The sequence below is a fragment of the Tripterygium wilfordii genome, chromosome 21 (assembly GCF_013401445.1).
Source record: "Tripterygium wilfordii isolate XIE 37 chromosome 21, ASM1340144v1, whole genome shotgun sequence".
Taxonomy (NCBI): Eukaryota; Viridiplantae; Streptophyta; class Magnoliopsida; order Celastrales; family Celastraceae; genus Tripterygium; species Tripterygium wilfordii.
The window spans coordinates 4,480,161-4,494,897 of NC_052252.1; the positions used below are offsets into that span (position 1 = coordinate 4,480,161).

General features: G+C 35.3%; 2 protein-coding genes across 11 annotated transcripts; both read right to left on the bottom strand.

The window, feature by feature from the left end:
• Positions 1-420: 420 nt before the first annotated feature.
• Positions 421-1,616, bottom strand: LOC119989869 (vascular-related unknown protein 4-like). 2 transcript variants are annotated; one of them, XM_038835607.1, is made up of 3 exons: positions 1,166-1,616; positions 977-1,042; positions 421-728 (listed from the first exon to the last, which is right to left on the bottom strand). In XM_038835607.1, exons 1-3 carry the CDS (start codon positions 1,538-1,540, stop codon positions 600-602), a joined length of 570 nt encoding a protein of 189 aa, XP_038691535.1. In that variant the 5' UTR covers positions 1,541-1,616; the 3' UTR covers positions 421-599. The 2 variants fall into 2 exon arrangements, with proteins under 2 accessions (XP_038691535.1, XP_038691536.1); XM_038835608.1 differs by lacking the exon at positions 977-1,042.
• A 4,556-nt stretch (positions 1,617-6,172) lies between these two features.
• On the bottom strand, positions 6,173-14,568 carry LOC119989653 (pentatricopeptide repeat-containing protein At1g76280). Of its 9 annotated transcripts, none has more exons than XM_038835306.1 (15): positions 14,321-14,568; positions 14,170-14,227; positions 14,005-14,065; positions 13,125-13,315; positions 12,328-12,435; positions 11,786-11,968; positions 10,796-11,278; positions 10,167-10,262; positions 9,849-10,022; positions 9,128-9,355; positions 8,308-8,451; positions 8,031-8,219; positions 7,407-7,526; positions 7,101-7,148; positions 6,173-6,984 (listed from the first exon to the last, which is right to left on the bottom strand). In XM_038835306.1, the coding sequence occupies exons 1-15, from the start codon at positions 14,332-14,334 to the stop codon at positions 6,625-6,627; spliced, it is 2,457 nt and encodes an 818-aa protein (XP_038691234.1). In that variant the 5' UTR covers positions 14,335-14,568; the 3' UTR covers positions 6,173-6,624. The 9 variants fall into 9 exon arrangements, with proteins under 9 accessions (XP_038691234.1, XP_038691232.1, XP_038691237.1 ...); XM_038835304.1 differs by having other exon boundaries at positions 14,164-14,227; XM_038835309.1 differs by lacking the exon at positions 14,005-14,065 and having other exon boundaries at positions 14,164-14,227.
• Between the last annotated feature and the right edge of the window lie 169 nt (positions 14,569-14,737).

The following is a 14,737-nucleotide window of genomic DNA, read 5'->3' on the forward strand; positions in this document are numbered from 1 at the left end:
TCCATGTATAATGTGAGACTTTTTTATTTCTCAAATAAAAACTTTAGTGTATTATAACTTGAAAATAATGCAATGACCCTCATATGGGAGGGTCATTATATACAAATGAACCTAACATATATGTAATCAAAATATTATCTCCCTTATATCAATCTATAGCGGGTCCCATAGTAAATGTGTGGGCCCCATTTTTATTGTTCTTTATTACACCTATTGAATTTCAAGTGCGTAAAGTTGATGGGTATAGTTGGTGTGCATGTGAAGTATATCACAAAATGCCGTCTTTCCATTTCAGGTTAAAGCCTGAAATAATTTTCTTTTTTTTATTAGTGACTTTTTTTTTCATTATTGATATGAGAGGAGACCTTACCATGTAAGAAATCCATAGTGTTGTAATAATGTAAGAGCAAAGAGCAATTCTTTTTTTGTCAATGAAATATATATGATCCATTTAATGAAGGGTCTTAATCTCATTATATGTATACATACATGAATATATATGCAGTAACAACATCATTTGTTCATGGAATTAAGGCTACAAGTCATGATTCATAGAGAGCTACCTAGGGAGATAACAGAAAAAGAAACATAAAATTTGCTCAACCAAGATGATTGAGTACCATAGACAAAGGAACTAAACAAAGACCCCTTTTCTTCAATTCTGTGCATGAGACCTCACTATCTCTCCCATGGACATTTATATTCCTTGAAGTAGTGCTTCCTTTCTCCTACAAAAAAACAGCCCAATTATGCCTTATTAGGTAAGGAAAATTAACCACCACCCAAAAACCAACAAAGGAGACAGAATCAAACCATGACCAAACCCTAAATATGCAGCTACTTTATTTTTTTAAAACCGAAAATGACACCACCAGACTTGTTCTTTGGACAATCAAGTTGGGTCTAAACTCGGGTCGAACAATTACCCACCCACTGAGGATTGACACAAGACCTACTTCATTGATTAGGCTTTTACCTGAATACAATTCTTCAAACTGTGTTTCTCTTTTGGGTTTTCCAACTTGTTCATCATGCTATAAACCTGTGTATAATACAATTCAAAAACGGAAACATTAAACAAAAAGAAACCCATTTAACAGTTGACTTTAAATATAAAAACCCAGAAAGATTATTGAAAAAAAAAAAAAAAAAAAATTAATCTGACCTTGAGACTACTGACAGGAGAACTAGCAGTATCTTCCAAGGCATCATCAACCAAACCACCTTTAGTTTTTCTCTTCTTGAAGCTCAATGATCTATTGTATGATCGTTGCTCCATTATTGGTATCCCAACAACATCTTGCTGATCATTAGAAGTAAATCTTTTCGTGATCGAAGAAGCTGCGTCGGATACTAGAGAGGAGCTTTCATGAGTGCAATAATCAAGATCTTCAATCTCTTGATCATTGTTGCTGTTATTATTGTTGAAGAAATCTTCAAAGTACATAGTCCACCCACTCTCCAGATCTTGAGACTCATGATCACTTGTTCTTTCACCATAAGAGATTCCTTCTCTTGCGGAATTCATTGAGTTTTCCATATGAGCTAAAGAGGAAGAACAAGATGGATGGATTGGAAGAAAATGATGTGTTGGGTGTTAAAGAAGAAGCTCTATGAGGAAATATGTGTGCGTGTGTGTGTATATATAGGAAATTAATAGAGAACAGTAAAGAATTGGAGAAAATGATGAGTTATGTGGCTTGGAATCTTTGTTTGTGGGGCCCAAATATAGTAGGTTTTTTTCGTAGGAATTGCGTAGTAGTTTAGGACATTTTGCAACATAGATTATTATTTAATCAGTTTGCCACATTATTTTTTTCAGCCGCATATGAGTTTGTCCTTTGTGAATATGATATGAGCCTAAACTTGAGTTATCATGCTCGTACATACACAAAAATTTCTCACCTGAAAACTAAATAAGTTAGGTCAAAGTCGAACAGGTGGCCACAAGAGTATTACTCTTAGTTTGCCAACATGCTTAGACTCACCTTTAATTCCACTCCATGCTTTTGAATTAGTAACATCTGTTGTGGACCTAAACTCGGGTAGTCAGGTCCGCGTGCACATAAGTTTTTCACCAGACAACTGACATGATTGGTCAAAACTCAACAGATATCCGCAAGGATATTGCTCTCGATCGGAATCGAATTCAGAACATCCATAGTCCTTACAGTTTGACCCCAAAGATATTCCACCAACTAAGTTATCACCCAAATGGTTACCCAATTCAATCCCATTGATGCATAGAACTTGGGCTCAATTAGATGCTCTCATATTGATCTATTACACTTCTTTGGTCTGCAATGACATTATAAATTAATAATATAAGTGATTAATACCCTTCAAAGTTAATTTTTTTTGGATATAATATTCCCTAGAAATTGCCACGTTAAATTGAACATCTAATTTTCTAGCTAGGCCATCCATTGATAAAAAGTAAGTAGTATAATTAATCACTGGAATTGAATGACCTAAGGTGTGATGATTATTGACCTCAGCCACAATATATTAATAATCAGTATAAAAAATGTGTTGAAAATCATACAAAAAGTTTTAGAAAACAAAAACATGTTATATGACTTCATGCTTTTGTAGCCAAATTATATTTTAATCATAGTGATTTTGATTGTCATTTGGCTGACCTTGAATAATTAATTAGGCTGCTGATTATTTTCAAAGGGGTTAGGCATTTGCCAACATTAATTCAACAAATATACAAAGACTACAACTAATTGGAGGTATGCCTAATTAACTACTCTCACTTAATAATTAAGAACATAAAAGATAATTTTGAAAGATAATTATATATATATATATTGATGAGAGACAAGTTGTTTTTTTTAGCTCATCTACTTGGAATGTACGAGGTGCCAAATTAAGGAATATTGTCCAGTAATGCTTGGAATAAAAATTAATATTAATTTTAGATGTAATTACCTTAGATAATAGAGAGGAAAAAAGACCCTAAAAAAATTAATCCATTGAAGTAGCTATAATCACATCTACCAAAATAGAGATTGAATGATCTATGTTTTGTGATCATTATTTAACCTTAATTTGTTGAAGTAAACTTTCCATATATATATTCAACATTTAATTTCATGTGAAGGCCCAATAATTTTTTGCAAAGAAAAGGACAATTTGGTGAGAGGGCATGTTCACAAGAATCATACAAATCTTTTGTATGAAAACAAAAGTGAAGTGTCTTTTTTTTGTAACCTTCTACCCTATCCCTTCCATGTCTCTTAGCATTTTAATGACAAATTCTTAAAACCCTAAACACCTATTTCTAGGACCCTATTTTTTTATATTACCTAACCTTATAAGTAGTTCCACATTATCTATGAAATTGACTTTGCATCTTATCTTTGACATTCTTTGATTGAAGATTTTCTTCTGATTTTGTTCTAATTTAAAACACTTCCTCCATGTACTAAAATACGGGGGGCTTAAACCTAATCTCATCTCTAAATATTTTATATTTGTTTGTTTTCAATCAAAGTCCTCATCCATGAAAACATTGGTTGTATTAGTAAATTGGATATTTGGATTCAAACCGATTGCATGAGTTCTTAGCAAATTATAAAAGGTCATCGTGTGTTTTTACTTCAAGTAGATTTTTGAATACTTAAATCGCTCCAATCTCCTTAAATAACTTCATAACCCACAATATTTTTTTCGTAACCAAGAACGACAATATATACAAGCTTGTCCTTTGGACATTCAATATGTGCCTAAACAGTAATCGTTAGGCCCGTGCATATATACATGTGGCTACAAGGATATTACTTTCAGTGAGAATCGAACTTAGAATCTCTCGAGTCCATTTGACATGTTAATGTGACGAGTCGAATTTAAGGTTTCAATTGAAAGATTCAATCTAGCTAACTCTTTGGGGATGGTTATTAAGTTTTCCTAATTTGTTTCTAAAATAAGAAGGCTACATACATACCTAATATTTGTGGTATCAAAACATGTGATGACCTCCTAGGATCTCTAATTAGCAAGACATTTACACTAGATGTTTGTATACTCTAGAAAAAAAAAATTAGCGATTCCAAGAACATGGAGACAAATTGAAACCACTAACTTTATAATGGGGTCCATTATAACATGATTCCTCAAGAAAATTTTGTTAATTACTAAATTTAGGTCAAAGTATTCTTGTATTTTTCTTGTTGAAATGTGAAATCTCATGAGGATTTTTTTGTCATGGTTAGAGAAATGCCTCTTTCAATACTCAAAACCATCCTTCCTCATCAAGACCTTTTCAAGTTGAAGAACATGTCCATTGATTCATGCCCTCACGAGCGGCCTATGACTTGCTTTTGCACATGTGTCTACACATTCAATTGAAAATGCAGACAAATTAATTTGTCATTATATATAGATAGTCTAGACAATACCTAATTGAAAACTAATCGGCCGAAGGGCGGGCCCCACATTTGTGTGTTACGTGTTGGAAAATCCACCTCAAACACTACAAATTGATTTTGTCAATTTTGGGTCAAAGGCCCTCACGACTTTGTTTTTCTTGAACCGTTGTCATTGGTTATAATCTTAGGTCTAGAAAATACGTTAATTATGTAAGAGGGACTGAATATCTTTGCTTATATTTCACTCGGTTCCGATGTGGAATAAAGTCTTTAACATTAGGAGTTTTGAAAATATGGATTCGGTATTTTTTTTTTCCTCAGTTTTGAGTTGAGTGTTGTGACTTATGTGATATATGTGATTATTGTGTACAAATGATTACTAAGTAGTACAGATTCAGAACATACCTATCAATGGGAAAAAAATTGTAATTTTCATATCAAGAGAACTCCATTGATATCATGAAATGAATGAATTGTATATATATATATATACACACACATATATGGAGAGCCCAAGACACCAAAAATTTGACTAAGTTAGACCAAGTACTGTGTATATACACAAATTGTAGATATTTTTAATTTTCAGTGTTTGGTACCACAGTACTTGTGCATGCATATATAGATACATATATATAAGCTGCAATTGTTGAAAGAGATTTGTGAGTGCGACCACTTCCCAAAATTTGCAGCATCAAGTGGGATCAGTACGTATAACAGAGAATTGATAAGTCTGTAGGGTTTGAAAATGAGCTCATCCCATTCTCTTCCGGTGAATTATGAATTATAGTGAGTGAATAACCCAATTCCATGCATGCCAATAATCAATCACTATCGATCACATCATCATATCAGTGTCTTCATTGCTTCATGAGACTTGTTTTTTTTTTTTCTTTTTTTTTTTGTCGTCGTCTTTCATCCATATTTCAGGTTCGTTTGTGTAGAGTGGTTCATATTTATTTAATATGGGCGATTGTTACAAGGGACGTACGTGAGGGTGTTGTGTCCAATTTAGGGTTTGGATAGTGATTTGAAGAAATTGAGAGGGATGAGAAAGGAACAATTAGGAAGATGAGAGAGAAGTGAGGTTTCACCCAATGCACTTATAGATGTATTATCCACTTTGGGCCTTAAGGCCCGCACGATTTTGTTAAAGAGTGTTCTACAATTGTGAGGAGTTGGTCTCTGTTAATAAAGGGAAAAAATGTTAGTAAGCATGACAGATGGCATAAAGAGAGAAGACATCGCAAAGAAAATCTTCCTCGAGTCAACCCAAGAAATCAAGTCAAGAGGAAAAGAAGAGGGCAGGAATCTGCACGAATCCCGTCTCACGAATTCTCACATCTCAATAAATCTCAAGAATCCCAACAACTGAGAAATCTTGCAGGTATGATAAGCTCAACAAACATATCACTGCTCTTAATGAAGAAAAATATTATTTGGTCGATGTCGGATATCCAAATCAAAAGGGATATCTTACGCTCTACAAAGGACATATATCGATCACCTTAACATATTCGTAATGGTACACAAATTTTTGGACCACCGAAAAGTATTCAACCATGCTCATTCTTCTCCACAAAGTGCAATTGAGCATACTTTTGGTGTGTTGAAGAAGAAACGGTTGATCCTATCAAGGATGTCGTGTCACTTTCACACTCAAGTGAAGATTGAGTTTGGAAATTGTAGTTGCATGCATGATACCACACAATTTCATACGAATGAATTAATTGAGGTTCAGATTGTATGGCATATAATGATGAATCTGTCTTTATTGCAATTAACGAAGGTTCAGATTTTATGGCATATAATGATGAATCTGTCTTTATTGCGATTAACGATGACAATGCAAATGGAGTCATGTACCACATGTTTTTACCTTACCTCGGTTGGTCAAAATACAAACCACTCCCAAATGGAGTCATAATGATGCAAGAACTAGCAACACCAACTAGATTAAGCAGGCTTCTCCTACATCCAAGTGCACTTGGTAAGCTTTCTTTCTTCCAGTTATTCACAAAAGCTTGAACATAATTTAGCTGTGATTTAAATTCTAAGCTAAACATGTCCAATATCAGCAAGACAACTCTCTATCACCATATGCTGAATCTATGTCTAGTATGTTCAACTAACATTTCATTTCAGCCTAAACAAGCTCCGCTAGTATTCTAACAAAATCGCCTAGCCATTAAGATACAACAAAACATATGCAGCTTACCGAGTCCACTGAAGGAGAAGTCTGCTTAATCTAGTTGGCGTAGCTGGTTCTCGCATCATAACTAGTTGCGAGTTTTCTGACCCATAAACTTTGATTAGGTGACCAATGAATTGGGAAACCTAAAATAGCACACCATCTAAGATTTAACAGGGCAACAGCCAGATACTCATCTGAATCTTTGAATAACTGGATTATCCGCGACTCAGCTTCCAAGCCTTCGTCAAGAATGAATTCCTCCTCAAATTTTGTCCGCATATCTTGATGATCGTCTTCAGATATCATCCGCATGCTCAGAACCTGCAAAGCTTCCATTGCTGTGCCATGAAATCCGGCGTCCACATATGCAGAGAACACATAATGGCATGTTGATGGATCAGGCTGGATCTTCTCCTGATGCATTTTCGCGACAATAAATTCCATTACATCAATCCTACCCTGTCATTTATTTTATGAAAAAAACCCAACTGATTTTAGTTAGGCATCACACAACTATCATAAGTGCATACCTGAGCTAATATAGAAATAATAATCATACCAAAGCCATGCATAGTTGCCTGGCAATGCATATAGTGGGTGAAAGGTCAGAGTTTCTTCTTTTGTTTTCTTTATCAGAAATTTTAAAATGTCCAATAATTTATTATCCAGGAATACAAGTTATAAAAACCAACCTCCTCGGTCAAAGGTCAGAGTTTCAACTGTATACATGGACATGCATAGTTTGTTTTTCTCTTTTGAGCCTTGAACTTAGACTCCAACAAGGCTTCTATTTTTCAGGAAGAGAACTATTGGATAGAAAGTGTGAGATAAGATACCTCTTCATGAGCTTTATAAAGAATGGTATTGTATAAAAGTATGTCGAGTTGAATATCTTCTAAATTGGCTTGATCTAAGAGATTCAAAGCTCCATCAAAATCTCCATCTTTCAACAGTATCTGACAGAACAAGTCAGAAGTAAGTTTGACATTTCAGAAATCCAATATATCATTAAAAAGACTAAAAGTAGATATTTTATGTTTCAAGATTCTTGGAAATATGTCAAATGCATTCTTTGAGATTGTGCATGCATGCAGCCTTTAGATTTCGAAAAACCTAATAGCATATGCATTTGTATTATGATAGTTGAACATGTCCATCGGTGGATAATTTGGTATGATTCACAACACTTTTCTTGGGTACAATTAACTAAAGAAAAGAAAGTGAGCTCAAAATTGGGTTCCAAAATCTAGCGAACAATAGCATAAGAGTTCTGAACTTAATAATGAAGGTACCCATAGAAATTTTATAACAACAATGTATTAAATTATGAAAACCTTGCTTATCAGGAGTTCCTTACATAGACTACTCTATTTCTTACTACATATATAGTGTAAAGGCAGTGTAAAGGCACTCTTAAGGAATGCAAATGAATTGGAATCTATCATAGAGTAAAAAAATACCTTTATGAGAGAAGTGTACACCAAAGTCTCTGGATAATATCCATCACGCAACATCAAGGAAACTAGTGCACAAGCAGATTTAAAACACCTTATAACACTACAGCATTCGATCATTATACTATAAGTTGCAGCATTAGGCTGGAATCCACACAATTTCATGTTTTTGAATATTTCTATTGCCCTGTGACTCTGCATGTCAAACAGTACAATAGTTCATAACTGCTCATCTTCTACAGTAGTCGATATAAAAAAATTACAGCTAACAGAAAGCGCTTACTTCCTCAGCTTTAACAAGTGAATGCAACACTACGTTATAAATAGGTGTCCCCAAACAAGTGCCATTATGACGAAAGAGGTTCTCTGCTACACGTAGATACTGGATCAGCTCTCTTATCATCCCTTCTGTTCCAAGTGCTTTCAGCTGTAGAGAACACCAAAAGAAATTGAGGTATGTCGATGGGCTATTGAGCGATGGAAAAGCACAGTTCTGCTCGCTATTTCAGATTATAGGATCAGTGAAAACTTGGCCAGACTGGAGGCAGCATCCGGTAAATAAAAGATTCAGATGGAAAAAAAATAAAGAAGCTTAAGACTCCACCCTTCCAGCAATCACTATGAGAATCAACCTAAGACCTATCCATAGCCACAACCCTAAAACCATCGACCAGGCTCCTATGGAACAAATGAGTGTCAAAAAGCTGCCCAACCATATTTTACCAACCACCCAAAAGAAAATTTCTTATGCACAAAGAACTGCCATGTTCTTACAGTTTCTCTTCCTCTTGAGGTCATTTCTCACATCCCTACACCCTTTAAAGCCTTTTCCTCATTCTACAAGCATAGGCAAAGTTATGGTCAATCTAGAGAATTACTCTGGTGCAAATGCAGTGCAGTTCTATGTTAAAGTGGCATCAAGAAATTTTATGTTATGTGACGGTAGGATGCATCAGGAATCAACGCCATTATATCCACAGCATATTAATAATCAATGAGTTCTAAACCTAAATTTATCATATAAGAAACTGTATGCTTTGATATCTGATAATATAAGAAAACCAAAAGATATATAATCCACAAGCATGTTGCAGGTTGCTTACCAAGTTCTTCATTGACAATTGACTGTGTTGAATACCATTTTTGGCCATATGCATTTCTATAGCATTTATCCTTTTAGAAGAATCCACCTGAGACAGTATATTGCCCTCTTCATATGGAGCATTCACATTACCAAACAATGAAAAAAGAAGTTCATAAGTCCTGATATCTGGCCGGACTTTTAGGCGTTTCATTTTCGCTAGTATAGGAACTGCACGTTCAGGTTGATCCTGCAAATCCAATGAATGCCAATAAAAGGATTGTAAGAGTGAGCTTTAGTTGATCAAGACAATAATATCAAACTTTCAAAAAAAAAAAAAAAAAAAACTAGATTGTAGAAGCAAACATTAATAAATCAATATTAGAAAGCGAAGTGGTAGCAGATAAAAAGACCAAGAGGCTCGCCAAACACAAGAAGAAGCAGGATCCCTATACAAGCGAAGTTTGCTTATTTATTAAAATTCACCAGAAGTAGCTACAAAAAATGCAGTAACCTCATTAAAGTGTGTGTTGGCCTCCAGAATTGATCAGTTGGCTCTTCTTCAATTTTTAAAATTTTCTCCAAGAACCGATATATGAATGCTATGTTCTCTATATCGGTAAAGTGAAAAGAAATTCTATTGATATACTCTGGCAGAAGCTCAAATTTATACAAAAGCACAACAAAGCAAGGGATACGAATACGATCTAGTCCAAAGTTAAAGCTCATGAACATTAACTCACTGTCATGTCACAGGCTGCAAGAAAAGCATTGTAAGGATGTAGATGTCGATTTCTAGATATTTGATCCAGTAAAGCCTCAGCTAAATCCAGTTCTAAATCTCTGCTGAATCCAATTGCAAGTGTTGCAAAAGTTGAATCATATGGCTTCAAGTTCCTTTGTTGCATAAGTTTCAACTACAAATAAATATAAAAGCACATTAACACATCTGATGTTACTTGATCAACATAATACACATTTGGGTGTGGAAACATCTTGTGTTAGTGTATTTGCACATTTGTGTACCGATGAGCGTTTGCATAAGGAACAAAAGTACTAACCAGTTTCATGCCATCACGGGTTCCTTTCTCACTAACAACAGTTTTAACAAATCCATCATATGTATTGATTGATGGTTGCAACCCAAGACTTTGCATCTACACAGGAATACACCCCCTAGTCAGAATGTATAAAATGCTAACTCAAAATTAGTGTAAACAAGATACATAAACAGTTGCAAAATGAGACCACAGCACAAATGTGGCATTAATTTTTCCACTATCATATGATAAGTCCTTCAATGACGATAGAATCACTTCATGATAGAACACACACCCTATCCAAAGAGAGATGTAACATTTCTGAATTCTGTGAAAAGGAAAGGTTAGGGAAGTATTAGTATCTTTAGCTAGAGGGAAAGCTTTAGCGCAGTGGCAAGGTTGCTCCAACGCAACTTAGGTGCCAGGGGCTCTTAAAAAAATAGCCTTCTCCAAATCCAGTATTGAAAAGAAGGTTGTACATTGGTTGAACTATCGGCATATTAAGTAACTTCCAGAGCTAAAAGAACTGGCTCACTATGAGATAAACTTCCACACAGAATGAAATTTCAATATGATATTTTAGGTAAGGCTACTAGCCTACAACGAAAGAGACAAAAAAAAAAAAAAAGCTCAATAAGAACTGGTCCTACCTGCAGCATTAACTGCTCTGCCAGTCCACATTCTTTTGTTTTTGCACATGCATGTATCACATCATTGAAAGACCGTCTCACAAGGCTTTTGGCGGGCCAGCTCATATGATTGCTCAGCACACCCATGCCAACAGTCTCAACTGCACTTTTTAAGGAGGAGCAGTGATTTACCTCGCTAGCATAATCCTCCAACTCAGTGTTCTCCAAGTTGAATTTCTCTGAGCTTAATTCACCACTTGAAGGTATTGGAATATCCAATCTTGAAGAATAAAACCTTCCTTCAACAGTCCTTTCCACAAAATGGTTCCCCCTAATGGCCAATACAACCATATGTTGCAATGTTTCATATGCAGATTTTAAATCTCTCAACCTTGAGAAGGACCAAATAAACTTTTGAAGACACAAAATTCCCGGACTGTAATGCTTGATATAGTCCCTCCAAATTTCATGGACAGTAGACAAGTCTTGCTGCCAAACTGCAAGCTGAAAAGTGAAAACCCATAGTATTACATGAAATACTTGTGTGCAAAGTTTAAATGAGCATCCAAAACTCTATAAACATGGATAAAAATTTACAAAACAAAAACTGGAGGACAAATTCAACAATTTTTTTGGAACTATCTACATGGGAAGGAAAAACAATGAATCGAAATAATAATGGACCTCATAATATAAATTTTATGAGGTAAGCTATTATGAGCCGAGAAATCACTGTTGTCCCTCCATGCATCCACTGCAAAATCCTTGTGCATATTGTTGTTTTTTATTGGATTGCAACTTTGCAAGGACTACATCTTATAATGCACCAAAATTCAAGGAGTAACAATGTCATTAGCCCCACTACTTACAGTAAACAATTGCTGTTATCTCTTGTTGAAATTTCAAGTCTTAAACTCCTAATAAGTAATACCCAACTTATTCTTTATCTCCAATATATCAGCAATTTCCCTCTAAACCAGTTATAAAATAAGCCAACCATTCTTCACACACCTCGACAAGCTCTGGATAAGTACTTTCATTCTTCCCCACCATTCGCTGCTCCATCACATGTAGACATTGGTTGGCATGAATAATACTTCGCATTTTCGCACAAGCTCGTAAGAAACTATTATACACAGGCAGAATACCACAGATGCTGTGACTTTCTCCGAGAATGTTGATCAAATTAAATGCCTGGACATAGTACAGAAGCAAAACACTAATAATTAGTTCATAATGGCAGTTGAAAGAATAACAATGCACAAGATGATATGCATCTTGAAATCTACCCCACCAAATGTTATATCATTCACCATAAAGACAGTGTCAACAATCAATTCAGTCTTAAGAACATAATTTGTTCAATATTTCCCACTAAGACTCCCGTTATCAACATGGAGAGTCAAATATCACAAAGATTACGTACTTAATATTGGCATCAAATAAACAAATTAACATTATTGTCAAAATATCGGCCATTGATGGAGAAGAAGGGGGAGAATTTGGTTTGGGGGGGGGGGGGGTAACAAAAGTATGTAGCAAAATAAGCATACCTCATCCAAGTAACCCCCTTTACATAAAGCCTCCATCATATGCATGTAGCATAAGCTATTCAGGCTGATATTTTTCTCCTTCATTATTTGCCAAGTCTCCATGACAAACTGCAGTTAGAAGAAATAATCGTATAACCTTCTCCATGGTAAACTGCAGTTAGAAGAAACAATCGTATAACCTTTTTTTAGAGTAACTATTGTGCTACTACTAAAAACCAAACAAATCCATGAAAAAAATCAGAAACAGATGCAGGAAAGAAAAGGTGCAGGATACCATCCTCTACTTTCCAAATTTGAGGATAATATATGCATTTCCAACACCACCCCTCCTTCGGTTAGTTAAGTGCAATGCCAGTATTGTTTTGCCAGTAACACAAGTCTTTTCGGCAAATTACAACATCAATAAAATCTCATATTTGTAATACATGTGGTTAAGTAGTGTAGCATTCTCCGCCTATTTCATTACATCCGGAAAGGCACAAATGCCAAACAAAAGATATAGTAAAGAAAACCCAACAATTCTCACTAATATAAATCCTTTCTTTATTTAAATCATCAAATGTGCTTGAAAAGCTTACCCAAAAAAAATATCCTCAAAAACTTCTCCCCATATCAATGGAACAAGGTGAATCACATAAAAAATGCACAAGCACACTAATCATGATGCGTACCACATTATGTCAACAAAATTTTCCACGCGCCAGTAAAATTTTAACAGTATGAAAATCTTGACAACACAAAGACGCACACAACCAGACAACATATATCTTGATCCTTCTCTAACATGTTAAGCTTACCAAAGGATCAGGTGAGCTCGCACAGTAGCTAAGTATATCAACAAAATCATCAGCTCTTAGTGCATGGTTACCATGGCCAAGATCTAAAAGCAAGCTGGATGCTCTACTTCTCTCACCTAAGCGAAGTGCACTAACAATCTGCATCTGCGCAGTCTTTGTCAGATCTCCTCGATACCCTCTAAAATAACAAACTGCAGCACAAACTAAACTGTCTCAAGATTCTCTAAAAAAGGGAGAGAAAAAATATGCATCTTGCTTGATCTTTTCATTAAGCTTACGAGTCAATCAAATATGCAGATGCCAAGTAAGCATTAGAATGCATATGTCTTAATCAAAGATTATAAATAAAAAGAAATAAAAAATAATTATAAAATTCATCAAACACCATATAGAAGTGTAAGATAGATGACATACACATTGGTATAAAAAGAAACGAAGAAATCACACAGTCCGGTCCAATATGAACGTAAAGCAGCAAAAAATGTCAGTGATCCAGGACACCCTACTTAGCCTACACTCTATGACATAAAGTACCATACTTAAGGATATTTAATGGTGCAACTAACTCATACAGCCAACCTAAAGCGAAAATCAGCTTTCAGTTGAGAATAAGACACAGCATTTTTCTCATTCGAATACATGTTTGGAACACAGCCCCTTTTTAGACATTCTATCTAAAAGATCATGTCCTTACGCTGAAAATGGAACGAACACCACTCAAATTCCAAATTGCAGGAAGATGAATGTTGTAACAGATAATTTAGGTTTCCAAACTATAGAGTCTGAAACCAACACTTCATTCTGAACACGTAGTATTTTTATTAAAATATTTTTGCTACCAGTCAAATCATCACAAGTCAGAAGCTTTGATGAAGATTACCACCAGTTGAGGTTGAAACAAATCGAGACACGCCCACTTTATCTGCGACATTTCCTAGTCCCTATAACAAGATAACATAAATTAATGTGACAATGAACAATTTTTCCTTGTGGCGCCACAAACCCAACAACTAGAAAGAAGTTTGAGGGCATAACTGACCCATACATGCTGTGACTTCGATTTTGATTTAGCAAATGAATCCGTAATTGACCGTAACTTCCACCTGTAGAAACAATATTAACACTAGGAAAATATTATTTCTTGAATCAAATAGAAAAGGAAGACATCTCATCTGTAAAATGTGAACTATACTTACACAGGTCTATGCATATCCTTGGAACTGGTTCTGTTGGAGCTTCGGCTCTGATAAAGTGAAAACAAAATTTCAAATTCCTCAAAGTGAGAGGAGATTCAATTCGCGTATTGATGCAGTATCAAAGTAGGGCGCAGCATCACTCTTCTCGTCCTCCTGGTTTCGGTTTCCTTTTCGTATGGAGGAGCAGAGACAGCATATCGAGCTGGGAGAGAAGAACTGAACGTCCAGGCCCAGGGTCCGTTGCTTATCGAGGCCTGTCAATCATAAAAGGAATAAAAATGATGTTATTAAAGCCCACTGATAAAGCCCAATAAATTGGCCCATGAATAAGCTAGCCAGTCACACAGGCCCATATTTTAAAAAAGTGAAAATTGATTTTAGATTTTCCTCTAGATTTCGCACAATTTTTTCACATCG

Bases quoted from the DNA above. Each gene is read 5' to 3' on its own strand.
- LOC119989653 (XM_038835304.1), bottom strand. The intron at 11,279-11,785 runs GTGTGTGAAGAA...TTCACTTTTCAG, and splicing joins CTTATCCAGAGCTTGTCGAG to CTTGCAGTTTGGCAGCAAGA. The intron at 8,220-8,307 runs GTAAGCGCTTTC...TTTGACATGCAG, and splicing joins CACTTGTTAAAGCTGAGGAA to AGTCACAGGGCAATAGAAAT.
- LOC119989869 (XM_038835607.1), bottom strand. From the start codon at position 1,540: ATGGAAAACTCAATGAATTCCGCAAGAGAAGGAATCTCTTATGGTGAA. The intron at 1,043-1,165 runs GTCAGATTAATT...TATTATACACAG, and splicing joins CTCCTGTCAGTAGTCTCAAG to GTTTATAGCATGATGAACAA. The intron at 729-976 runs GTAAAAGCCTAA...GTTTTTTTGTAG, and splicing joins GTTTGAAGAATTGTATTCAG to GAGAAAGGAAGCACTACTTC.